Genomic DNA, 26,280 nt, shown 5'->3' with positions numbered 1-26,280 from the left:
CAGAAAGCGATAAATACGAACGCGTCTGCACACATTGTGCGAGGCACGTTGCATCACTTGTGATTTAGCAATTGTATCTGGCCCTGCCTTGGCCACCCACTTTTTCGGAAAGGCGCTTTGTGCGCGCGAGCGAAACCTCATACGGCGCAGCGACGCAGCGCACAATGCAGCCGCTTGTTGGGTGGGCATTAGGGGCTATAATTAGGTTTACAGTATTCATACACAACTCTCCGTGTCGTGCCATTTCCCTGAACCCCCCCCCCCGCCTCCATGCCACACACCCTCACCCACGTTCACTACCAGAGCCAGTCCCCCGCTTTGCCCCCCCCTCCCCTCTCCATCCTCAATGCAGCACAATAACTGCCCACCCACAACTCTGGTCAAAAGCCACCCCCTCGTTCCCTTCCCCGTCTCCATTTTTGCAAGGAATGCAATTGGCAATGGTGATACAAAGACCCCACCAAAGCAAACCAGGGAGCAACAGAAAATATGTCATTGGCAGACAAGGCGCATGATGTAAGCGTGTCATGGGCAGCAGGGAACACGACGAGACCGTCAATAGGAATACTTAGAGAAAGGAAAGTTAGAGATCTTGGACATTTAATGAGAAAACAGGAGACTGAAAATAACATGTTTTGAACTAGACACATGTTATTTTTATTTGTATGATGTTTTAAGTATCCCTTCATGGAAAGTTTCACAGTGGGGTTTTCATGGATGGACTTGGTCCAGGAGAGGAATGTAGAGTTTCCAGCACTGGCTCAAGACAGGCAGTAAACTGGAGATGTTTGCTGTGTCGTGCTCATCCGACTCTGATTTCTTATACCACTTTGACTTTGAATCTTTAATTTGTGGGAATTGTAACGTTTTTTTTCACTTATAGGATTATAAGATTAATTGGATTAAAATTTAAATAAAATTATCATAAATAGGCCCGATCTCATTACACCTCAGTATCTAAGCAGGCTTGAGCATGGTTAGTGGGTGGCCATTAGGGCTTTCCAGGTAGCGAATTGCAGTGCTCAGTCATCCCTCGTATCCATGGGTTTAATCTGCGTACTCTGAGTTTCCTCCTGGGTTTTCTCCCACATGAAGCTGAGCACTCATTAACGTTATCGCCCAAACATCCAAATCCAGAACCATTCGACTGCTATTAAAAGCCACGGCACCTGCACACAATTTGCTTACGCTCGCAGATCATGTCACAGGTTGTGAAAAAAATCAACTTCTCAGCTTATAAAGAAGGCACACTCTACCCCAATGGCCTGTAAACACTAGCAGACAAGAGATACAAAAGCCCCTTAATAATTTCCCGGTTGGGTAAGCGTGCTTAGCACTGAGCTGCACAGTTGACAGTTGCCAAAGAACCGCTCCGTGCCACCGTGGTTTTGGCAGGACTCTTTGCCCTAATCACGCTCGGAGCACCTTCGTGCGTTCCCATCCCACACGCCACTCATCGTTTATCCGACTTCCGCCCCAAAAGCCGGACGTCTCCAGGCCTCCCTCGCATCACAGCGCGTCTCTGGCACTCGCGCGCACGGACGCGTGCACACGTGCGCGGCGACCTGCAAATCCAGCTCTGCCAAAAGCAGTGCAGACCCATGCTGCTTGGACTGCAGAGCTCCGCAAAACCGTCCACTTGTAGTGAAGCGAAATTCTGATGCGCTACAAGACAACCACGGTGGACTTCCCACGAAGGGCTTCTTGCTTTCTGTGGACTCGAGAGGGTTGAAGGTTAAAGAGGAAGAGTTAACACCTGACCAGAATGTGAACTTGGAACATTCCGATTACTCACCGCACAAAGAATTGAAGGTCATAAAATGTTAGCCACTAAACCTTATTCTGAGATATTTACCTGTCATAGCTATGATATGGAAGTCAAGAAAGTTATTTTCAGTGTGAGATAATGAAGCATGCATATTACAAATGCAGCCCTATATATCTCTCTATTTACTAAACCGGTCACATCTGCACATTTTTAAAGAGTTGTTACTTTTTTGTTGACATTATCTTTAAAACCCAGTCCACTGTTAGGTCGGGACAACAATCTTTATTGTCACATTCTCGTAAAACGTTTCGTTGTTATCGCCGCCAATATATCAGACTCCGTTTGTACTGTTATTATTATTTTATTCACAACAGTTAATCGCGTTACACGTGAGGCATGTGTGGGCGTGCGAGCTAGATTTTGTTTTTTTAAAGGAGCTAGAGCATACTAATAGGGGTTTTCCCCTTTTTTCTGGCAACAAAACTGACACCTTTTGCAAGGAATCATGCTTACATTAACCACAACACTTGCAGTCAAATACAAACAAAAAACAAGACTGATAATTTATGCATTGTCTTTGAAACTGATTGGTCCACACCAGAGCCACTGTGCCACGGCTCCCCCTGTAGTGACCAATGTGGTGAAGTATGGTCAAACAAACCCTAATGACTGACTAAGCGTGGGGAGTCCTTCATCCAGCGGTGGACTAGCAAAGGGCAGTTCATTTTTGTAATAATATATTATGATTAATAGCAAATACGCACACCCACATCCATAACTTCTGTTTCACCATATATTTCTCTATTCTAAGGTGTATTTCTAGCTAAATAGACACGATTTAACCATACCGAATGTTTGCATAATCACACACGTGCTCGAATGCAGTATTATCACGGCCGTGATTTGACAAGACCACTAACGTGAAGTGAAATGTGTGAAATTGTAAAAAAAAATCTCTTTTGGCCGTCAGAAATTGAAGAGTGGCCTTGTCCGCCAAACGCCGCCAAAAAAAGCCATACCGTTGAGTTTGATAAATGAACGTGCACGTTTTAACGTACTACGTAAAGCTCTGCACATGCGGGTGTCATCCGCCAAGCACGGACACATAACTTGGCAATTCTAAACGGCCTGGCTCGTTTGCACATATCAGCCCTTATCACTTCTCACGGCCTGCATTTTGTTAGAAGATGCTATTTTGGCTTTAAAATCTTCTTTTTTTTACATCACACCTTGAAACAATCACGTGGCATTTTTAGCAGAGATGTTTTTCATGCCATCCTATGGTGATAACCCCCCCCCATGTTTGAAGCTACATCTAGCATCTCATTGCCAAACTGCTTCAAGCCAAAAAAGTGGTTAGCAGAGAATGGAGAAGATGTAGGTGCAGCCCCGCAACTCTTTGCTCACGCCACTGCTGGCGGAACGGCACCCACTGGAAGGCACTCTGAAAAGCCCTTTCTCGAGGGTAGTTGGCCTACTATTCCACACTAGATTGAAAACGAATTTCTTTAGAACTGATTTTTGTATTTAGTTTGTCCTTCCCCCGCACCTCCGATTAGCGCGGTTGGCTACGTGCAGAGCGAAAGAAGTTCCACATTCATACTTGCATTACCAGACTCTTAGAAGAGGTGGGAGTGCCCACGCCTGACCCCAACACATTTGACTTGCCGGTTGACTAACTGTGGCGCGCACATTTAAACTTCTTGGATGGACAAAACCGTGGAGATTTAAGGAACTTGTCCAATTTGTTTTTGTTACTGCACGATTTATTTACGTGTTTCGTTTTTATTGGGGAATTCCATTGTAATGAAATGACAAAAGTGTTGAATAAATGCGCAATTAAAATTAGCTCTTCGATGTCCAGCACCAAACTGATCCGTAAGCACTATGATACATTCTCAAAACCAAAATGATAATATGTTAAATTTGTGTTACACAAGTTATGTTCAACGCTGTAATTCTACGGAACTGACCATGTGTATACAACATGTAGTAGAATATATAATATATATAAATGAATGATTGTATTTTAAATTATTGTCATATGTAAGTTAGAAAGATTCCACCAAGCAAGCAGAGTGCAAAGCACAATTGACAACAGATATAATCTACAACATGCTCAAGCAAAGTGTGTTAAAAAAAAAACACGAATATCTGTTGTTCCCATTAAAATAGTTTTTGAGTTCATCGGTCTGTTATCCTCCCAGACAAACTTTTACAGAAGTATTTGTTTCAGCACACACGCGGATTTTGACTATCTGAGTCTCTTTAGAAAGCCAGGCGAGTTAAAGACATGCTGCTGTGTTGCCACAAGTTCCATAATACAAGTTTTTTGGGGTTAGCTCGTGTAAATATATAAAAGTGTGAATAAAACAGGAGGATTTCTCCACAAATCTGGATATTGTCTGATGAAGCTAGTTGTAATTATTGGCGAAACGTCATACTCAGATTGTAAATCTTGTGGCTTTGCTCTCCAACACACCGGTGTGCTGTTCTAGTAACGAATTGGCACGTTCTGTTTACGTGACAAACCTTTACTAACTGGCTGTGTCGGGTGGTGGCGGGTTTAACGACACATTTATATATTTACGCGATCTAACCAAAAAAGAACCTGTATTATGGATTATCTTGATCGCGAAAGCCTACGCGTTAAACTTACCACGTGTTATTGGCAAGAGCACTCCACTTACGCAGTGGGAACCATCAGCGTGGAACAACAAGGCAACTGAAGGCTGTGCATATTATCGCGCTTGTGCTGTACGCCACACCGATGCGTTATCGGGTCGTACTGCGTATCGTGCGGTGTAAACAAAGACGGTCACTGCATAGCGCGCTTCCAGATGCGCTTCTGTAGCTGTCTAGAATGCTCTTCCTTCCGAGACTGGAGTACTGGCAGGGGACTTAGAAATGTAAATTGAAAACGTATTTCTTTCTAACTGCTTTTTGTCTCTAGTTTCCCCCCCACCTCCGATTGACATAGTTGGCTACGTACGGTGCGGATGAAGTTCATTGTTCGACGTTCCTGATGTGCGGAGTTCATGAAGAGTTCATGAAGAAGCTCCCAGCAGATGCGGTGGACCGTCGGGAATCACGCCGAACAATGCACGGCACGACCTGAGATCACCTCGGAGAGCCGCAGGCTTTCATTAAAGTGTAAAAACGATAAAGATTGGCTCGTGGCCATCGGCGACCCTGAACCCATCTTGAGCTGGGAGACTCGTCGCATGCACCGCAAATAGAGGAGGAATATGTTTCAAATCACGACTGTAAATGTCAAGGATAGCAGCGCGTTGCAATGAGCGGGACCGGTCCCCGTGGGGCCACGTCACGCCAGGCGCCGTGACGTGGCCCCATCCTGAGTGGAGCGCCGCACGCATCGCTTGCGCCTGCCGCTGCTGAGCTCATTCGAAATAACTCCACGACGCCTCGCTATTTGAGTACGGGGCCTTTGCAGTCTAATGCAAGGCCAGTGCACTCCAAATCCCTCGGTTCAAGGCCAGTGGTTATTTTCGGAGCATCCCCGCTAGCTGTGGCTTTTTTTTTGTTTTAGTTTCCAGACAGAAAGGCATCAGGGCCCTTCTTCGTGACTGCACCGCGGTAAGCTCCTGGGAAATCAGAGCTATTGTGTGTCGCCTAACCTATCTCATCTCCCCCCTTATCTTTAGTAAACTGTGAAAAGGATACCCGCTTGCTATAATTGTCCTCTGTAGCATTTGCAGTCACTTTGAAGTTCACTGTCCTCTTACTAACAGACGTGATCCGTGGCTTCGACTACTTTGCTTCATATAACGGTGAGTGGATGCTGCCCCGGTGTTAACGGTTGGCACACTCGACTCATTGGTCCGGAGGTCGCCGGTTCGATCTCTCCAGTGCGGTAGCTGAAACGATGGGCGACTTTCTCAAATCTCCCCCCAGCAATACAACACAGTTCGTCGATTTGCAGGTCATGTGCGGTGAGGGCCAGGGTGGGTACTCCCACTCCTTTCAAGACCCTCCCAGAGGGACTCTCCCGGGGGCACATCAGTGAAGGGCAATTTTTGCCAGCAGTAGCACGAGTAAACACTTGCAGACCTGCACCTTTATCTATGCCAGGGGTGGGGAACATTTTTTCTGCCAAGGGCTATGTGGATATTTATAACATTATTCGAGGGCCATACTAAATTATCAACTTAACAATTAGCCTGTTATTGTGGTCAAACATTTAATCAACTCACCCCTAATGTGATGGCTGGAACTGCTTCTCTTTGGCGAGGCGTAGTGATGTTGGCTGGTGTTGATGATGTTGCTACTCGCAACTGCTTTTCCAGGTTTGCTCCTAGAATTATTAAATTTCGAGTCCCACCTGCGGTTGCCTTGGCAGGGCCAGACCAAATGATTTTGCGGGGCCTTATATGGCCCGCGGGTCGGACGTTCCCCCACCCCTGATCTATGCCATCTCATGTAATGGTTAGTTAATGTACCGGTATGTAATTTTCTGTGTGCATGATAAATGGATCATAGGTTGAAGCTCGGCTAATTGGTTTCTTCCAGCCTGAGTAAAGATTCTGATTCTTCGAGCAGAAAGCTCCCAATGCTGCGAGTTCAACTTCCGGTCAGGATGGTCTCCACGCATCATCCATCCGAGGGTGAATAAAATTGACACAAACTTGTTCAGGAATAAATTGGAGGGAAGTTGACCACGATACCCATCACAGAGAGTTGTCACCCTGCCATGACAATGAGCAATTTCCACCAATGGATATTAATTGGCAAATATGGACGACAATGCCAGCACACAGTGGCAAACTCTCTCGTGAACGTCCACTATGATGCAGGCGGTGTCTGAGTTGACGGTTAATACACCACAGTATTAACCAGGGCAACCACTGGATTCGAATCATGAATCTCACTTATAATGGCATAGAAAGTGCATGTAAAATAATCTATTTTAATACGTCGTTCTATATATATATTACTAACCCCACAGTATGGATTGTATGCTTACAATAATCTAAAACTATGTAATAGGTTTACCCAATTCTGGCAATAAAACAGGTGTCAAGATGTTAAAACACCAAACTAATACTAAATAGTTTCTCCAAGTAAGTCCCACTGAGCTATGTAGCTCTTTTTCATAAGCGACCTGGCCACAAATGAAAGCTCAATGAAGTGGCTTATCATGTGGAACTTTAGAGTTGCCAAATGTGACTCTAAATGTGAAGGGAAAAACCAGATGACTCGGAAAACAATCCACATGACCATGGGGACAACATGAAAACTCCAAATATACAGGCCCTCTGGTTCGAGATAGCACCTCCTGTAAACAAGGCAAGGGAGTTAACTTCTCACCACCGTGAAGTCTCTACACACCACTTCCTGCCAAGACAGTCCTTTTACATACAAACCAATTAATGTGATTCATCTATCTATGAGAGCCTCCATGAGTTCCAAGGCTCTTATCAAGAGGGTCGTGCCTTGGGTTTATTGTCAAATGAATGTTTAACGAACGATCTGCATTTGTAAACAAATCAGAGTGCCCAGAGAAAACCAACACTCAAAGGGGAGGTAACCTTCAAAGGTCTGCACAGATGGTCCACAGTTCTACTTATTGTACTGCCACCGCCCGGTAACCTCACAGCTCAAAGTGTTTGGGAATTTCAAAATGTGCGATCCACCAAAACCTTCGCCTCCAGCTCAGCTGAAGGGATGACATATTTTGCGGTAGCCGCGCGTGACGACCGGACCGGGCGACGTTACCATGGACATGAGCGTGAGGACGTAGTGCTCCAGCGACTCCCCGTGGTAGCGCACCATCTTCCTGTCGGCCACCACCATCACCTCCACGTGCCGGGGGTACGACAGGAACCGCTTGCGTCGCGCCCTGCTGGTACCCTCCCCCGGCCCGTGCCGGTCGCCCCCTCGACTCCGCCAATCGCCGCTGGTTCCGTTGGCCGCCATCGGAGGCCGGTCGCCCGCCGCGCCGGCATCGCCGCCGCTGCCCTCGCGTTCCGCCGCCCGTCCGTCCAGGTCGCGCCGGGCCCTCTTCAGGTCGTCGACCAGCGACGGGCCGCCAGCGGGCCACGGCCGAGATGCGTTCGTCGATCGATGGGCTGCGGCGGGGGAGGAAACGGACACGGCAGACGCCTCGCGGTGAATTGTTGTGGTCACGATTAAATTCGGAGACGTTTCATCGCTCAAACGAGCGATGAGCCCACGCGTTTCGATTTAGTGGCCCTGATCGGGTGGTGTAGATTCCACATTGCCATGGCAGGTGGTAGGTTCTCCATAGTATGACCACTATTGAGGTTGTATCAAGCCGATAGGGACGATAGGCCGGCTTAAACCCGAACCAGAATTAGAATCGACGACCCTCCAATTGTATTTTATATTACATACAATTATTGCAGAATATTATTAGGTCATCATCAGCAATGATCAATCCACTGCTGGATGAATGCCTCCCCAAGCCGCCGCTGACTCTCACAGTTCTGCGATGTGACAATGCCCCCAAATGCCTGTCCAGGAGCTGAATTAATCGCCCGATAAGCTGATTAATTTTGTACAGCCACACTTCTATTAATTGTACTCATTTCCATTTCAGCGTTTTATGACACACTAAACCTCGAGATAATAATCTTTGAACGATGCCGTACGTGACTCTATCACGTGCTGCACATCAAAGGTGCTACGAAGACCGACGCTTACATCCAGTGCCGTGAAACATTTATTAGCAATGCTGATTAAAAAAAAAAGTCACGTATAGAAACTCTGAGATGCATTCGTAACAATGTAAATCGCTGCCGGAATGCTTTCTTGTGACATCGTGCGACGCGGACACGGAGATCGGGGCTGAATGGGTCAGCGGAAGCTTTATCGGAATGCCATTCTCAACATTCCCCGAGAGCCACTTGTCTGTGCACACGTGAAGTCCTCGTCACGTGTGGTGCTCGGACCACCAAAACACAACCTGGCCATGAGAACACACCAACGAGGTGGACAAACTAAAAGCGTGTATAATTAACGTATCTAAGTCATCGTCTTGGTTCTTTCAGTAAAGTCACGTGACTTTACCGGTAAAGTCACGTGACTTTACCGAAAGAACCAAGAAGATGAATCCCTGCAGTCACGAAAGCTTTCAATCGAAAAGTATCTAAGTCATTTTATTATATTTCGTGACTTGCTTACCTGCTTTGCACTGCTTATCGTGTTTTGTTTGTACCATTTGCTGTTGTAACTCGACTGACCCACCCATGCCGGACATCTGTGGGAAAGAGAGCTGCATAATTGCTCATCGGATTCCTCCTGCAGTCGAAATAGAGACGCTGATTCTGATCCTGATCCTGAAAGCGCACCAGCGGTAAGTCGCCGCCACAGTGCGCGTGTTTCCGCATTGCTGCAACCTTGTTGATGTACTGCCGCGTGCGTGCAGCTCCGGCCGTGGCCTGAGGGTGCCATTACCAGCACCATTGAGTCTTAGACGAACACAGCCTTAAGTGCTTTCTACTTTAACAACCCTTTCCTACTTCAAAGCCACAGTGTGGACAGAGCGAGAGAGACAAAGAGCGGGGAGAGTACAAAAAGGGGATCTACATTTTTTTTCTTTTAACAAGCCTAAGCCCACATTTGCTGTTTTTGCACAAATTGAGGTCCACAAAGACATCTTTTCTTTCCAGGATTGCCGGTATCATTCCCCCACGATAATAAGGCCACTGCCTGAGGTCAGCCTTGCGCAGCAGATAAACATCGCCAATTGTCGCACCGCAGCCGCGTGTCACTCTGCCTGGTGCCTGTGCAGCAGTCCCATTCACAACACCGGGTCGGTCCTGGCTCTTTGCTGCCGTATCGGTTCGCAGCAAACGGCGCCTTGTATGTATGTTTAACTTCTTTCGCACCTTACGCAGCCAACCACGCTAATCGGAGGGCCATGCAATCCAGAGGTGGCCGGCTCGATCCGATCTCTCGGCGTGGCAGTTGAAACAATGCTGCAAGTTTCTTAAAATCCCCCCCCCCCACCACCACCACCAATCCCGCCTGAAAGAGTAGGCCAAACATTGAACCCTTCGACAGCGGACATGTAGAGATGCCTCTAGTGGTGGCCCTTCTGCCAGCAGTGGCACGAGCAAGCAATTGCAGGGCTGCGCCTTTAACGTCTTGTCTGCCGTCTGCACCAATTATAAACAGCTCTCAGGAAGAGGTGGGGGGGAGGGCATACAAGCAAAAAGCACCCATCACGTGCCCCTTTGCAGGACTTCTCACCTTTACCTTTACTTAGATCTATTACCTGTAATCCCGACCCCTTCCCCCACCCCACTTCTCTAAACCGAACGCGGAGACTGAGAGTCTTTTGTGGGGAAAGGCCAGGGGCGTTGCCTCTGTTGTTCCTGCAGTGCGTTGCAGCGGGCACCGGGCGTTGTGCAATGCGGTGCACGGCGGCCACGTGGTTCACATTTGCGGAGAGATCCGGCAGCGCGCCGGCCCCAAGGTGCAACTCGTCTTCATATGGCGCTCGCTCAAGTGCACAAAAATAACCCCCCCCCCCCCCCGAATAAAATGTTTTGAATGCTCCTGGTTTGACCAGAATGACTTAAAATAATTGACGATAACCCACTTAATGAAGACGTTTTCAGAACGATGTTTTTGTATACCGCTGCCAACACAGTCCCTTGTTTGTTTTATTTTGACAGTAAAAAAATTATGCAGACGATTTAGAAGAATTCATAAATTACGCTCACGTACGTAGCTTTATTTAACATGGATATAGATCAAATTTGGCAGAGCGGTGGTACCGTAGTTAGTGCCACTAGAACCTGTCGAACTGAGTTTGAATGCCAGCCTTGTCTAACCTCGGCAGCGGGCAATACCTGAGCTGGTCCCAGAGTGCTGCATTCACAAAGGTACTCCCGGCAAGTGCGGTGAAATATGGTTAAACGGCCCCTAGAGTCGAGGGGCGTGGGGAGGCCTTCATCCAGCAGGAAATTGAAAAGGGGGCTCCTTATTGATTTTTGGGACGGATCAAGCAATAGATGACCCAAAAGTCAATTTTGAATCATAACACTTTTCTCAAAAGCCTACCTGTAAAAGGGCTGTAACTTTTTATTATTATGTTACATTTTGAATAGGACGATATCGTACATAGGAGCAATCCAACATAACTAATTAACGTACAATTCACTCGATTTTAAGTACAAAAATATATAATTTACAGTCCAAAGAAACTGAAATATTTTTTTCGTTTTAAATGTGACACCGTAAACAATAACATTTTCTGCAGAAATTACGTTTTCAATGCCTCTCCCTTGCTTAAGCGAGATGACATCAATGTCACCGCATGCCTTAGGCAACGTGTCGGGGCTCTGCTTATTATTATTATTATGACAGGAATTGTTAGAGCATGGAAGAGCACACGCTTTGACAAATTGATCAAATTCAGCGGACGCTTAACACAGTGCCCCAAGGATAATGGTTTCACCAAAGGAACACAGAAGGTAACGTGTTGTATTATCAACCTTCATAGCTAACACTTTGAGCCTACGTCACGTTTTGGAAACGAATACATTTCGTCTTATTTTAAATATATTTTTTTTAAACGCGAACCGTAACCATAAACCGCATGCTTCAACAATTCACACAAACCATATTAATCGTTGGAAGAAAAAAAATCCTCCGCGTCAAATATACTTCTACCATTTGTTTTGGAGCGAAAATAAACACGTATGAATGTTGCCAAAGATTTTTTTTTTCTTCCTCTCATACAAGCGCACCGCCAGTTTCTTTTAGTGAGCTGTAATATGGAAATAAATAAATATCTAACCACAAAAATGCGAGAGTCCTGGCATGTGAAAAGGAGAACCATAAAGCGGCCCTTGAGATAAAGTGACTTCCTCTGCCATTGTCTCTGGAGAGAAGGTCAAATTGTTAATTATTGGGAACAGCTCCTAGCCTAACCCCCCACCCACAAACCTACTGCCGAAAAACCCTGATAACCTTTTAGGCAAAGTGAACCGACTCTACCCTAATGCCTGGGGGATATGGGTGCTCTGCAAACTTTCCCAGGGAAAATAAACGCACGGATACATTATTAAACAAACGTGCGAGAATCCCGGCAATAGGCCGTACATGTACAGGACATGAATCACATCACCCTTCGTTTGAATGCATTATGCAAGAACAATCGACAACTTTCCACATTTCCCGGAATTAAATTGGCCCTCCATGCTGTTTGAAACGCTCAACGAGGTATTGGCCAAAACTATTGAATGCAGGTTCCACCCAAAAATATATTTTGATTCTCAATGATTATAAGGATTAACGGTCATCTTAAATGGTATTATTTCAACGTGTTTTTATTCACCAACAAGCATAATTCCCAACAATTCCCAACATTGATTTGTAATGTTTAAGTTAATGCCATTCGTTACATGTTATTGAATATAACCGGGGATTAATTTCAACCACGTCTGTCTGGAGTAATTGACCCCAACAATATACCTGCAACCAGCACCGCACATCCAGTGAAAGCTATCCCTAGGTAAATAAATGTGTTCGGTAAAATGTAGGCATGAAGAGGCAGTAAATGATTACATTCATGAAATATATATCCTAGTGAACGAGTACATGATTAACTTTCAAAACATCCCCAAATTCAGTTTGAGAATACATTTTTTAAGTGTCATAAATACCCAGAGCATAGTACAAGATGGTGTCTTCATTAATCGAGCACGGGATGGTGCTCATCCCTTTAGCACCCTTAAAGTCAGTGGTAGAAAGTCTTCATTCCTTTAGTGGGGGGTGAGACTTCCTTAGGACAACCACTTCTCACTTCCCCACAAATTGATACTGATTTTATCTACCCTGCAGAGAGATGAAAGGCTGAGTCGGCGCCTGACCCGCGTTTGAACTCCCAACCTCCAAACTGTGTGCCACGCACCCCGCTGATGTGTGGGGTGGAAAATATTGAGGATAAATTATGAGCGAGCTATTTTAACGATTTTAGTTTTACTAGGCAAGGCCCATTGAGCGATATAGACCTTTTTCAGAAGTGACCAGGCCACAAACGATAGTTTATCACGTAAACATTTATAGCAGCCAAATACTCAAGAAGCACGTTGATTCTAAATTTGGAGGGAAAAAACAGAGGACCCTAAGAAAATCCACTAGATCACGTGGAGAAAACGCAAACTCAAAATATACAGCAGGCATCCGGGTCGGGATGGAACCAATGACCTCCTGTATTCCAGGCGAGGTAATTAACATCTCATCACCGTGGCACCCATAATTAAGAATGTTTTCTATCAAATAGTTTGTAAAGGTAAAGGTGCAGCCCTGCAATGTCTTGCTCACGCCACTGCTGTTGGAAGGGCCTTCACTTGAAGCAGCTAACGACGCCCTCTGAAGGCTATTGTGGCCTTGAGTTGGGAGTACTCACAATTCACCACGCAAGACTTGCCGACCAATTAATTGATAATGATGCACATTTGAGATATTTAACACGAAGTTCATAATTAAATAACAAATATTTAAACTAAAAAAAACTTTTGCTGGTATATTTTATGGTTCCTTCAAACAACCATATTTGTATGCATTTTGAAGGCACTTTAGCTTCCATAAAAGTGTGCCATTTATTTGCTGTTAGTGTTTAATTAGAATCATGAATGAAAATATATGTGTGTGTGTGTACATAGTAATGCTGTGTGGAATTTTCTTGGCATGTTACACATCGGGTCACCTCGGACACAGTTATGCCCTTCCTTCTCTATGCTTGTGAATTGTCGACCCCTCTACCTGAACATAGTCACTGGATTGAAACATGCAGGCTGACCTGTCCATGATCTATCCTGAGTTTCACCAGGATGGATTGTGTGAGGAGCTCACAGATCCTTGAAACATCTGGACACAATCCCATCAGTGAGCTCCTCCGGCAGGCGAGGCTGCATTGTCTGGGTCATGTATGTGGCTTGCACGCCCACCCACCCAACAAATTTCTGTTTAGCTAAATGGGTGCGGCATGGGATAGATAAGAGATGTAGTATGGGAGGATTTGTGGCTGATAAGACTTTCAGATGACCGGTACCAGCGGTGTCAAATTCGACCACTGTGGAGGATGCTTATGAAGGATACTAATGGGCAGTAAAGGCAGTCATCCTCCAGCAATAACAGCTGGAAGAGCGACGCTCAGAACAACAAGCAGAGGACGAAGCCGCTAAAATATTGCTTGTGGGCAGAGTGGGGAGCATAGGCGTTGCATCTGCGATTCATCTCAGTCAGTTAACCCATAACATCTGAGTCTGTTCAATGACCTCCTGCCAGCGAACTCTTCAATACTTCATGTGGCCTCAAAGCGCACCAAACCTGACACAAGCACTGTGGTGACATCACAATCGCTCAGTGGCAAACGGAGGTTGTTGTTTGTGTGTAGAAATAATGAAAACAATTTACAGTGCTCTATCAACCGACTGTTGAAATAAAGTTTCCACATGCCGTCAATTGATTAATTCAATAAATGATGCAGTGAATACTATTGGATCGTGCAAATGTGTGAACATATTAATGATTGTGTATACTTTGAGGTCACTTGCATACACAAATACACAACAAATATAATCCATTGCTGGTTTATGAGCATCGCATGCAGCATTCATTCCACCTCCTCGTTCACGATGCCACACCTCATTTAAACTGCTCCTGCCTGGAGACCATAAACGAGCCAATCCCCCGCGATTTTGGTGCAGGAATCCGAATTATCACGCGGGACACTTGTGCAATCCCATGGGGATTTTGAATTGACAGGGCAGCTCCTCCCACCGAGAGCAGGCACACACCCCCCAATGACACTTGCGATGGTTCTGTGGCTCTGATGCCCTAACCCTGCCCGGCCCAGTTGAACCCAATCCCAGTCACCATTGGCCCAAAACATCCTCATCAATACCACCGAGGGTGGAGGGGGGGGGGTGCATAGAATATCTCGATCACAAATATATCTGATATCAATGCCACCATCGTGGCTTTACACGAGTAACAAGGTCATTAAAGAAAGGAAATTCTGTCTCTTTGATGTAGATATTGTTTCAGCAGCAAGCAGGCAATGGTGATATGAAACATCTGTGGAATACGAATATCAGGAACAGAATCAGAATCTTTACTTGGACTGGAGGATTCCGCTGAGCTATGAAGCTTTTACGTAATAGAGTTTGTTTTTTGGGTTAGATCGCGTAAATATATAAATGTGTCGTTAAAACCGCCACCACCCGACACAGCCAATTAGTAAGGTTTGTCACGTAAACAAAACATGCCAATGTATTACTAGTACAGCACACCGGTGTGTTGGAGAGACAAGCCACAACATTTCAAATCTGAGTACGACGTTTCACCAGTAATTACCACTAGCTTCACCAAAAACAGAATGAAGATCTTATTTTCCACAGATGTCTAGTATGAAGTGTGTCTATAAATCAGACAGCATGTGGCAAGCTAAGCTTTACGCTAACGGTGGACACTGGCAGCATTCGCAACCCCAGGTGGTTACCAATCGACCTCACTTGGCTCATGGGGCTACATAGTCCATACAGAGAGTGCGCGCGCAAAGAGCAGATTACGGGAGGTGGTGCCTCTGTGACCCTACCCACACCCCGCCCCTTGACCTGGAGAACCTGACCCCGGCACTCCGGCACCCACACCTTTGCCGAGGAGTATCCCGGGCGACCGACTGGGGGTTTATTTTATTAATGGGGGCGGCTCTTGCCGCCAAAACCCCGAAGTCACTTGTTCGCAACCTTAAGCGGTCCCATTAGCGGGGGTCGGGAGGCGGGGGGGGCTGGCGGGTGTGACGCTACTGTTCAAACGACCCCCGAGTGGCTGAGCACACAGTTGCGTCCTTTGTTAGGGGGGCAGGAGAGGGGTTAATGCAGTGGACCCGATGGAATTCTTTTTTCGTTGCGAGGCCGGTACACAAGGCCACCCAGAGACGTGGCCATTCGCAGTAGAATATGGAACAAAAAACTGAAAAACAAAAAAAATGCGTCAGAGAAACGTGAATGGATAGACGATTGGAGAGCCGCCGTTGAGACAAACGCAGCGGGTCGAGAAACTTGAGCAGGTTGATAATATCATCATCATCATCAGACAAACTTAATAGGAGCGGGGTTGAGCAGAACAGATGCCAACGAATGGAACGCTCCAATGATTACGCACGCCACGGAGATGGAGCGATGAATTCGGTTAATTCACGGCTCGGAACGGGAGCAGGGGGTTGAGTAGGCCAGAGCAGTGGCGAGTGTCAAGAGATGTGACGGACTGTTGAGAGAAGTGACCGTGCTTGGCAGGATGCATCACTCAATCTCTGTGCCCTCTGCTCCGAGGAAGGACAGCTGCCAAAAGGAGTCAGCCGAATGATGATTGTGGTTGGGTGTTTTTGCTGTTGCGTCCAGCGTAGTGTGCAGTGATGTTTGTTTTCTCTTGCCATTCATAACGAAGTCAAAATCACCGGTTCAAGTTCCGAGCTTTAACCTCACACATGCAAAATGCCTTGCTCTTTAACAAATAACATCTTTGCGAGCCGCCTGTTTTGTTGTTGTTGTAGCTGAGTGGCACTTTTGCTTCGGAGCGAGACGCTACGAGCCGACGTCTCGTCGTACCCACGTGTATCAGCACGTGACTGCACGAAAACGCACCCGTTGCCTATCGCACTTTTTTTTTTCTTCAAAATATAGGCTCCGGCATGCGAAGGCGAGTGAAACTTAACATTAAAGTGAGTGGAAACAAGTCGTTCGCCAAACGCTGGGGCATGTTTTGGTGGGGCCGCATCGAGATGTTGACGAGAGGCATATGCGTCATGTGGGGCCCATAAGGATCGCCGATTGTGCAATGTTGTGGAAAGCGAAAAAGGCATTTAATCAATCTTGTCCCAAAGACCCATTGACATGACTACTAGCGCCAACTAAAGGTACTCAAACACTTGTTTTCTTACAAACATAATTGTCTTAAAGTGCTGGTGCTTTCGGGAACATTGTTTTATCTCGAAATAACGTGAGCAGGCTGCCTTTCTATAATGGTTAGCACAGCGGGCTTGCAATCCAGAGGTCACCAGTTCAATTCGACCTCCCAACGTGGCAGCTAAAACGACGGTGCAAGTTTCTTAAAAATGCCCTCCTCTGTCCACAGAGCAGTGTGAATGAATGTAGCGCAGTGAATCAAGTGGCAGATCGTGTACAGCGGGGTAAAGTGTGGGTACCCCCACCTCTTCCGATACGTCTGGTCAGCGTGGAAGAGTAGGTCACGAATCTTCTACGTGGGCTGTCTAGATCTCCCTCTAGTGGAGAACCTTCTGCCAGCAGCATAACGTGCATACCTATGGGTTACTTAAAGGAGCCCATAGGATTCCACACATCCGATCAGCAAGGTTGGCTGCGTACAGTGCGAAAGAAGTTCAATATACATCGTTAATGGCCCACATTTTACAATTTCCTGCATTCAAATTCCTAATAGTGAAAATAAAAAAGATAAAAATGCATGACGCAGTGTAACTCTGTCTGGTATTGATGATTCATAGTTGCATCTTGATGGGCTCTCCACTGCTTGAAGAAGGCACATACATACAAAGACAAATATACCCTGTATAGCCTGTAACAGAATGTTTGGGCAAGTGCTGTTAGCGAGCACCTATGAAGGACGGCACAGCACACGAGGGGATGGGTGGCCAACACCACTCATAAACACAACATAGATAAACACACGCGCGTAGCGGACAAACACGTTGATGGAGTGGTGTTTGGCAGCCGACTTCCAATTTACCCGACTGATAATAGTGAGTGCGCGTTATTGCATTGCGAATCTGACGTGCGGCTGACATGCGACATGACATAACCCAAACGTAATTAACCTGTTCAACTCGCAAGACCATTCCACGAAAGAACACATTCCTGACACACGCGCGTGCACACACACAACACACACAACACACACAAGCACACCCAACTCTACTCTTGACAATCACAGCTGCTTCTCTAGGACAATATGGCTCAGAAATAGCCAGGTTCCAATGACAGTTATTAATGCATCTTGTGTTTACCAATGGCGTGTAATTAAATCCATTTTCTGGTGATGTAATCTTGTGGCTCTGATTCCTTCACAATGACAAATGGCCATAAACGTGAGGCTCCCAACACACATTACGCACGGAATGCAAAGTAATTGGAGCGGGGCTCCATTGGCCTACAGAAGAGCATTTCCCCCATTATGCCAATTACACGCATTCCAGGAGACGTTATGCAACAACCCGGCCGAAGGTTGGGTCTCCCTCAAGGTGTCCCACCACGAGGATTACCGTAGTGGCACGGGACACACCTGGGGTTTGCGGAGCGGCAAGCGTGAAGCGCATTGCAGGCCCCCACCCCACGCCTCATTTTCAGATTACGATCGACCCCCCCCCCCTTCGCTTAATGTCCCGAGCGAGCGAGCCTGTGTGTGGCCCCGACGCCATGCCCGGTTAACACCGGGTGGGTGGAACGCGCTAAAGAACGAAAGCCCCTTTCTCAAATGCGTGGCCCAAGTTAAATGTGTAATAAACGACTGGACCACGATGTCTGGCTCAGTGTCCTTTATTATTCGGTTCGTGCTGTACACCCACACGGCTGTCTTTACTCTGTAGCTTCTCCACGGTGCTGACTCCAATGTCGGCCCGATCCACAACAGCAGCTCCGCTGCTGTTTCTCTCACACAGCCCCCCTTGGCTGTACTCTCTGCTGCTCTTCTCCCTCCGCAGCTCTCACAGCTTCTTGCTCTCTCTCTCTCTCTCCGCAGCTCCTCCTGGCAGCCACACCGCTGCCTCTAACACGCAGCCCTCCTGGCTGTCTCCTCCCCAGCTGCACACCACTCCGCAGCTTCCTCTTATCTTCGGGGTTGGCTCCCGATCGCCGTCGGCGCCCCCCCTCTCCACACTTGCCCGCGTGGCCTCACTCTTTTCCGCTCACACCCCGACTACCTTCCCCTTCCGGTTTACCCGCTTAAAGCCCAGAACCTTACCCCCACGTCACATGACTCCACCCCCCGTGACGTCACCTCCGGAAGGTCGCTTACGCCCGCATTACACCACCCTCCCCCGTAGAAAAATCCCAGCCGACCTCGGCTGACCAATAGCAATCGTAATGCGGCGAACCGAGCTTCCCCCCCTAAAGGACACTAAGCATATAATGTAACAACAAGAACAACAACAACGCAATGAACATCAACGATCGTACAAAAGCATGCAATAAATACAACTGTAAGAAAAAAATAACAAGACAGCAACAATCAACGAAACGTAAGCGATTTGGAACGTGTGCGGGTCGCCGGCCCGTCCCGGACGGTCGGCGGCCCACTCGCAGAACGGGAACGCGATGAAGGTCGAGGAATGACAGGGGGTAATCCCCCTGTCGCAGCTGGAAGTCCACCGACGTCCCGTGTCCCTAAAGAGTTAGTCTTGGGCTTGTCCTGTGACCGTGCCCGCAGCTGGGTCGGAAGGGCTGCAGGGCTCGAAGGTCCCGCAGACCTGGCAGGCGTCCTCCGAGCAGGGCCCCTCGTCCCCCGCAATGTCACGGCCGGCCTGTCTGGAACAGGTACGACAGGCGCTCCAGCGAGATCAATGGACGCAGGCAGGGGAGAGTCAGCAGCAACAGACCCCGGCAAGGCAACATTGGGGGATGACGCATCATGTAAGGGAGCAACATATGGTTTCAAGCGCGACGTATGCACAACCCAGCGACGAGACCCAATCTGGACGCGTGCTGTCTGTGGGTTGGGAACCGCAATGAGGCGTACGGGACCATGCCAGGGTTTGTGCAATTTCGGCGAGGTCCCCGGACGTACCTGTGGACAATGAAGCCAGGCTAGGTCCCCAACCTTCCAAGGGCACTCCCCCTCAGACCGTCGCGCATATCGCTCGTTCCGGGCCTGGGCTTTGGCCGTAGCCATGCGGGCATTCTCCCGCGCCTCCGTGACTCGGCGAACCGTGTCCTGAATGTATTCAGGAAGTGGTTTACGAGGTCCCTTCACCCCAGTTCCCAATTGCACATCCACCGGCGGCACGTTTTCCCGACCATACATAAGGTAAAACGGCGAATATCCTGTAGCCGCATGAGGCGTCATCCTGTACGCCGAAAGCACCCCGGGGATGTGCAGATCCCAATCTGATTGTTGTTCACTCACGGTGTGGCAAAGCATGGCAGACAATGTCCTGTTCAGCCGTTCAACCATACCATCCGTCTGCGGATGGTATGGGGATGTCCGTACTTTCTTAGTCCCAAGGCCCGCGCACACTTCCGCCAATAATTTAGAAGAGAAATTCCTGCCCTGGTCCGTGAGGAGTCTCTCAGGCGCCCCCTTATCCATAATATACCCAAACAAAAAGGCGTCGGTAATGGCCGCGGCCGACTGATCGGGCAACGGCCAGGCCATCGGCCAACGGGAGAGGTACTCAACCCCTACCAGCAAATATTTATTACCCCTCGCCGATGGTGGAAAAGGTCCCAATATGTCCAGTGCCACCAATTCATTGACTCGAGACACCTGAATCGACTGGAGAGGCGGCACGTAAGGATGTTTCGGCGGCTTACGTTGTGCACACGCAGGGCACGCGCGCACGTGCCCTACGACATCTGTCGCCATGCCGTGCCAAAAATAATGACGTTGCAACGTCAACAAGGTCTTCTGCACCCCTAAATGTAAGAGAGTGTCACAATGGAGGGTTCTAATCAACTCGAACCGCAAGGACGTTGGTACCACCAGGCGCCAACGTTCCTGGAACCCCTCCCGCCACATAAGCAGACCATCTCGGAGAGCGGTTTGCGGCCCCACAGCCGTACTCGGACTCCCATCGTCCTTAGCAGACCGCTTCCGCAAGGACACCAATGACTCATCCATCATCTGTTCCCGGATCCAGACAGACCGCGGCAGATTCAAAACCCCGTCAGCCGGTCCCGGTTCCATCGGAGTGTCCGACTTCTCGACGGCCAACGTGAGCGGCTGAGGGGGGTTTGGAATCGGCGAACACCTATGCGTCCCCGACTCACATTTACAAGGGGCGCGCCGCGGTAATCTGGAAAGTGCGTCAGCGTTCGCATGGCGCACTCCCTTCCGATGTTGAATTTGGAAGGAAAATTCCTGTAGCGTGTCCAACCAACGTGCCAACTGTCCGGATGGCTGGTCAATTTTAAGGGCATATTGCAAGGCCGCATGATCCGTACGCACAATAAAAGAACGACCGTAGAGGTATGGTCGAAATTGCCGTAGGAAAAAAACAACCGCCAATAGTTCTCTGCGAGTGACACAGTAGCGGGTTTCCGCAGGAGACAAGACTCGGCTACCATACGCCACGACACGCTCTACACCCCCTTTAGACTGTGATAACACCGCCCCAATACCTGTGTCACTCGCGTCCGTATCAAGAATGAATGGGTGATCGAAATCGGGATAATCCAATGTTGGGGCCGTGGCCAATAGATCACGCAGACTCCGAAAGGCCGCCTCCTCCGGCTGTCCCCAAACAAACTTCCGTCCTTTACCCGTAAGGAGATGCAAAGGCCTCGCAATCGTCGCAAAACCCGGCACGAATCTTCGGTAATACGAGGCAAATCCCAAAAACCGCCGAACATCCCCCACGGTGGCCGGAGTCGGCCAATCCCGGACGCACGCCGTCTTTTCCGGATCCGTGGACACTCCCTCAGCGCTCACAATGTGCCCCAAATAGCGGACGGACCGTTGCAGTAGGTGACATTTCTTTGGTTTGAATTTCAATTTGGCAGAACGCATCCTCGTGAACACTGTCTCCAGCCGCGTCAAATGTTCATCGAATGTGCGGCTGAAGACAATGATATCGTCCAAATATATAAGACATGTCTCCCACTGCAACCCCGTCAAAACGAGCTCCATCAATCTTTGAAATGTAGCAGGGGCCGCATTCAATCCCATCGGGAGACAGTTGAATTGAAACAACCCCTGCGGCGTACGGAATGCGGTTTTCTCCCGTGAGGACTCGTCAAGGGGAAGCTGCCAAAATCCCGAAGAGAGGTCCAGTGTGGAAAAGAACTTAGCCCCCGACAATGCGTCGAGGGAGTCATCCATACGCGGCAGGGGGTACGCATCTGCCACCGATATCTTATTCAATTTGCGGAAATCAACACAAAATCGCAATTTGCCATCCTTCTTCTTAACCAAGACGACTGGAGCGCCCCATGGGCTGTTAGATGGCGATATAATGTCCGCAGCCAACATGTCTTCCACTGCCCCCCGTACGTGTTCTCGCTCCGCAGGACTCATCCGATGCGAATTTAATCGAATAGGGGCAGCATCGCCCGTCTCAATGTGATGGTAAAGCAAGGAAGTGCGGCCCAAATCCAAATCATCGGAGCTGAACACGTCGGAATATGTCAACAACAATTTACGCAGCGCACCACGTTGCTCCATGGACAGGGAAGAATTTTCGTCACATAATTGAGCAACCCAACGATCATCCGAACTCCTTGGCTCGGAAACCCCAGCAACAACTCCCCGGCTATGTGGACAATCATGGGTCGCAAACGCTGTAGTGGCATGTGCCACAACCGTACCGGCCGGGACACGGACGTTTTCTCCCCCCGCATTAAGCACCTGTAAAAACGGTAATTGATCCGGCCGGACGATGGTCTGTGCCCCCACTAACGCCAACCCGGTTGTTATCGTGGCGGACGGTGACAACAAGACCCCTACTGCTCCTAGCCGATCAGGCAGGGGCTTCCGATACCGCAAGGGTATAAGCATCTGTGTACCAGGTGGGATGTCCACAGATGCGACGGACAGCGCCTGCACTTGTACGGCCGAAGCAGGTCGCCCCCAGGGCGACGGCAGAAACGAGATTTGACGGCCCCCCGGCAGTTCAATACAATTCTCATTGATTTTGATCAAAATGGGCATCTTAGCCAAAAAATCGGTGCCTAACAAACAAGGAACCGCCAAAGATCTCGATATCAACACAACACCCGAGGCCGACACATCCCCAATAGATATCTTAGCATCCACCTGACCCACGATACCCATGCTACCCCCGTTCGCAGCGACGCACGACCCATAAACCGGACGCACAGCCCGCGACGGAATGCCCAACAGATGGAAAATGACATCCGATATAATAGTCGCAGACGCGCCCGAGTCGACCAAAATGCGCACGTCCACACCTTGTATGGACCCCGGTACAGTGGACGAACCCGTAGCGGCCGCGACAACTCTCCGTGCCAATTTGCGCCACTGCGTAACTGAATGACAAGGCCCCGTCGATGGCCTTTCTTTAACAACAACAATAGGATCGCGCAACACAGGTGGTGGGTGAGGTGGAAAGCCTTGCCGAGTGTCTGGTGCGTGCCGACATGCCTGTTTCGGAGGATCTTTAGCCGACTTGACCGGTGCCGAGGCCTCCTGCTGCGGCGGAGCCGGGAAGCGGGCCCAGCAGTCTCTGGCGTAGTGGCCCCTACGCCCGCAGCGGAAACATTCGGCCTCGTTGCGCCGAAGCGCAGGCCTCGCCTCCTGACGGCCCCGTTCTGGTAGCACCGCGCGCGGTCTCGGCCCGCCGCGTCCCGTCCATGGAGCGGAGGCGGCCGTCAGTTGTTGAGGGCCCCGGTCATCCGGAACATAGACGGCCTGCGCAGGGTTCCACCCCAGCGCCTCCTCTTCTTTGACGGGCTCCCCCGTCCACGCCGTCACTTGTTTCCAGCGACGGAGGTTGAATTGCGCATCGAGACACTTAGCAGCCATCCGGGAAGTTAGCTTCTCATGCCCACACACAGGCATGGGGATCCCTAGATCCCGAGACAGCTCCAATATTTTCCCTAATATGAGAGGCTCCAGCAGGTCCTGTGGCGTCTCAGGATAAGCTGCCATGGCCAGCTCCAGCACCGCACCCCTGAACGCCACGGGCGACTCCTCTGGTGCTCGTTGTCGTTGAGCGAATCGCCGATGCGCATCATCTGGTGGCTCATAAGCATCGGCCATTTCTTGAAAAACACCACGTAAAGTTGCCTTCTTATCGGTCGCTATGGAACGGAAGAATCGGACAGATTCGTCGTCCAGGAGAGTCGGCAACACCTCCAAAGCCTCCGCATCGGTCCATCTTGCTGTGCGTACCGCCGCCAAGAAGCGGCAGGCGAACGCGCTCCAGTCCCCACCGACGGAAAATTCTTTAACTGTTGTAAGGTGGCGACTCCGACTCCTCTTCCCGCCGTCTTCCAATGGTGGTGGTTGTGATGGCAAATTCAAAATGGCGTCGGCCCGCGGCGTGGCCAAGATGGCGGTTTGGCGCCACGGAGCGCGCAAAATGGCGGCCTCTTGCCGCGTGGGCAATGGCGGCGGCAGGACAGGCAACGTGGCGGCCCGCGGAGCACCACTTGCATCATCCATCGTCCCTGGCGCGACGAGATGGCATAGATGCGCCAGGACGTCCTTAAGTGCCTCCAGTTGTACCGCCATCGCTTGCCATCGTTGATCCGCGTCTGATGATGTCGACGGACCCGCCACCGCGCCAACATCCTCCACTCCCGTTCCCGTGGTCTCCTCAGCCGGGCTCTCCTCCACCACCCCAACAGGATCCGCGGTTGGAGGGAGTTCGTCGTCGTCGGACGAAGAAGCCGATGCAGGCGCCGGATTAACTTTCTTCCTCACTTGTTTCGACATGCCGTTGCACTTCCGACACCAGTGTAATAAACGACTGGACCACGATGTCTGGCTCAGTGTCCTTTATTATTCGGTTCGTGCTGTACACCCACACGGCTGTCTTTACTCTGTAGCTTCTCCACGGTGCTGACTCCAATGTCGGCCCGATCCACAACAGCAGCTCCGCTGCTGTTTCTCTCACACAGCCCCCCTTGGCTGTACTCTCTGCTGCTCTTCTCCCTCCGCAGCTCTCACAGCTTCTTGCTCTCTCTCTCTCTCTCCGCAGCTCCTCCTGGCAGCCACACCGCTGCCTCTAACACGCAGCCCTCCTGGCTGTCTCCTCCCCAGCTGCACACCACTCCGCAGCTTCCTCTTATCTTCGGGGTTGGCTCCCGATCGCCGTCGGCGCCCCCCCTCTCCACACTTGCCCGCGTGGCCTCACTCTTTTCCGCTCACACCCCGACTACCTTCCCCTTCCGGTTTACCCGCTTAAAGCCCCGAACCTTACCCCCACGTCACATGACTCCACCCCCCGTGACGTCACCTCCGGAAGGTCGCTTACGCCCGCATTACAAATGTCTGGAAATTATGGTGGCTGTGGCCTAACGCGCCGTCCCGTTCGCTTATCTGGGTCAAATCGGAGCCAAAACTAGCATCGCGTTGCTGTGGACAGAGGCGCCACCAGTCATGCCACCCCTTTGCTCGATTTCGCCGACACAAAAAGGTCGTTTCACCAGCTGCATTTGCTTAATTGTTTTCATCGGAGATCATCTTTGCCGCATTGCTATTTACGTTTCAAGTAAACACTGTATTCAGTTTCAGCCTTGATTAATTTTTAATAGGCATTTTCAGTGGAGTTTCTGCCTCGTATGTTCACTCTGCTCTCGCGTTATGCTCCCTCACACCATGGTGTCTCCGCTCAGTTTCCACGACGCTCCGTCACAGAAACTCCGATCAGTGGCTACGTACTGTGCGAAAGAAGTTCAACAGACGTACGTGCAAGCAAATACATATCGAACGTGTAGCTCGTCCAACGTAGTCGCCAGTCACAGGCAAACTCGATTTGCTTCACAAATCGGACAGATCGGTGTTGATGTAGAAAGCAGAAACTACCAATGAAGTGAAACCCTCTCAAAGTGGCAGCAAATATTACAAATAATTCACAGGCCCTTGTCAATCCATTGCTCGATGAAGGCCTCCCCATACGCTGTTGTTGATGGGGATTGTTTGGCCATACTTCACCACACTGGCGAGTGTGCATTAGGGGGACCAAGAGCTGAATGGGATATCACTCGCCATCGATGTTAGCCATGGCTGGGAATTGAACTCAGACAACCGGGTTGATAGCGTAGTGCGCTAACTACTGCGCAAGTGTGAGTCAGAGCATGAAGCCTATTATTTTTTTCTACGAATTTGTTTTGCCTTTCATTTAAATATGTTCAGTTAAAATGATGTTCAAGTCTTTATTGAAAAAAGAAAGAAAGTTTAGATGTTTGAAGCAGAATTGTCCCGTGAATGCTCTGTCATAGATGCACATTCGACTCATGGGATAGAACAAACGGGTGCATGGCTGAGTATTACAAGGGGGAGTTACCCTTGCGTTTTTGGAATTCGTAAAGTAGAACACACTCTGTCGATATTCTTAGTTTTTTTCGGTAAAGTCACGTAGGTAAAAAATTAAAATTAATAAAAGTAAAATAAAAATAAAATAAAAATCACGACGTTTCGGAGGCAACACAAGTCTCCGTCATCAGGTGGGACCATCACAGCTAGATCAGGTGGGACCGTCACAGCTAGATTTGCTTGATACAGCAAATCTAGCTGTGATGGCCCCACCTGATGACGGAGACCGAAAAAACCTAAGAATATGAATCCTTGCAGTCACG

The 26,280-nt window shown here is 49.1% G+C and overlaps 1 protein-coding gene across 2 annotated transcripts in view; it reads right to left on the bottom strand.

Moving 5' to 3' along the window:
* The window catches only part of LOC144944286 (A disintegrin and metalloproteinase with thrombospondin motifs 9-like), a 176,465-nt gene that overhangs the window by 103,670 nt on the left and 46,515 nt on the right, over nt 1-26,280 (bottom strand). For both annotated transcript variants that reach the window (XM_078872311.1, XM_078872312.1), the window contains exon 4: nt 7,505-7,857. In XM_078872311.1, coding sequence (XP_078728437.1) covers nt 7,505-7,857 — 353 coding nt within the window. The remainder of the gene's footprint in view (nt 1-7,504; nt 7,858-26,280) is intronic.

Source organism: Lampetra fluviatilis, chromosome 34 (genome assembly GCF_964198595.1).
Source record: "Lampetra fluviatilis chromosome 34, kcLamFluv1.1, whole genome shotgun sequence".
NCBI lineage: Eukaryota > Metazoa > Chordata > Hyperoartia > Petromyzontiformes > Petromyzontidae > Lampetra > Lampetra fluviatilis.
Note: the sequence above shows the minus strand (reverse complement) of the source record. Positions and strands in the feature narration are given on the sequence as shown.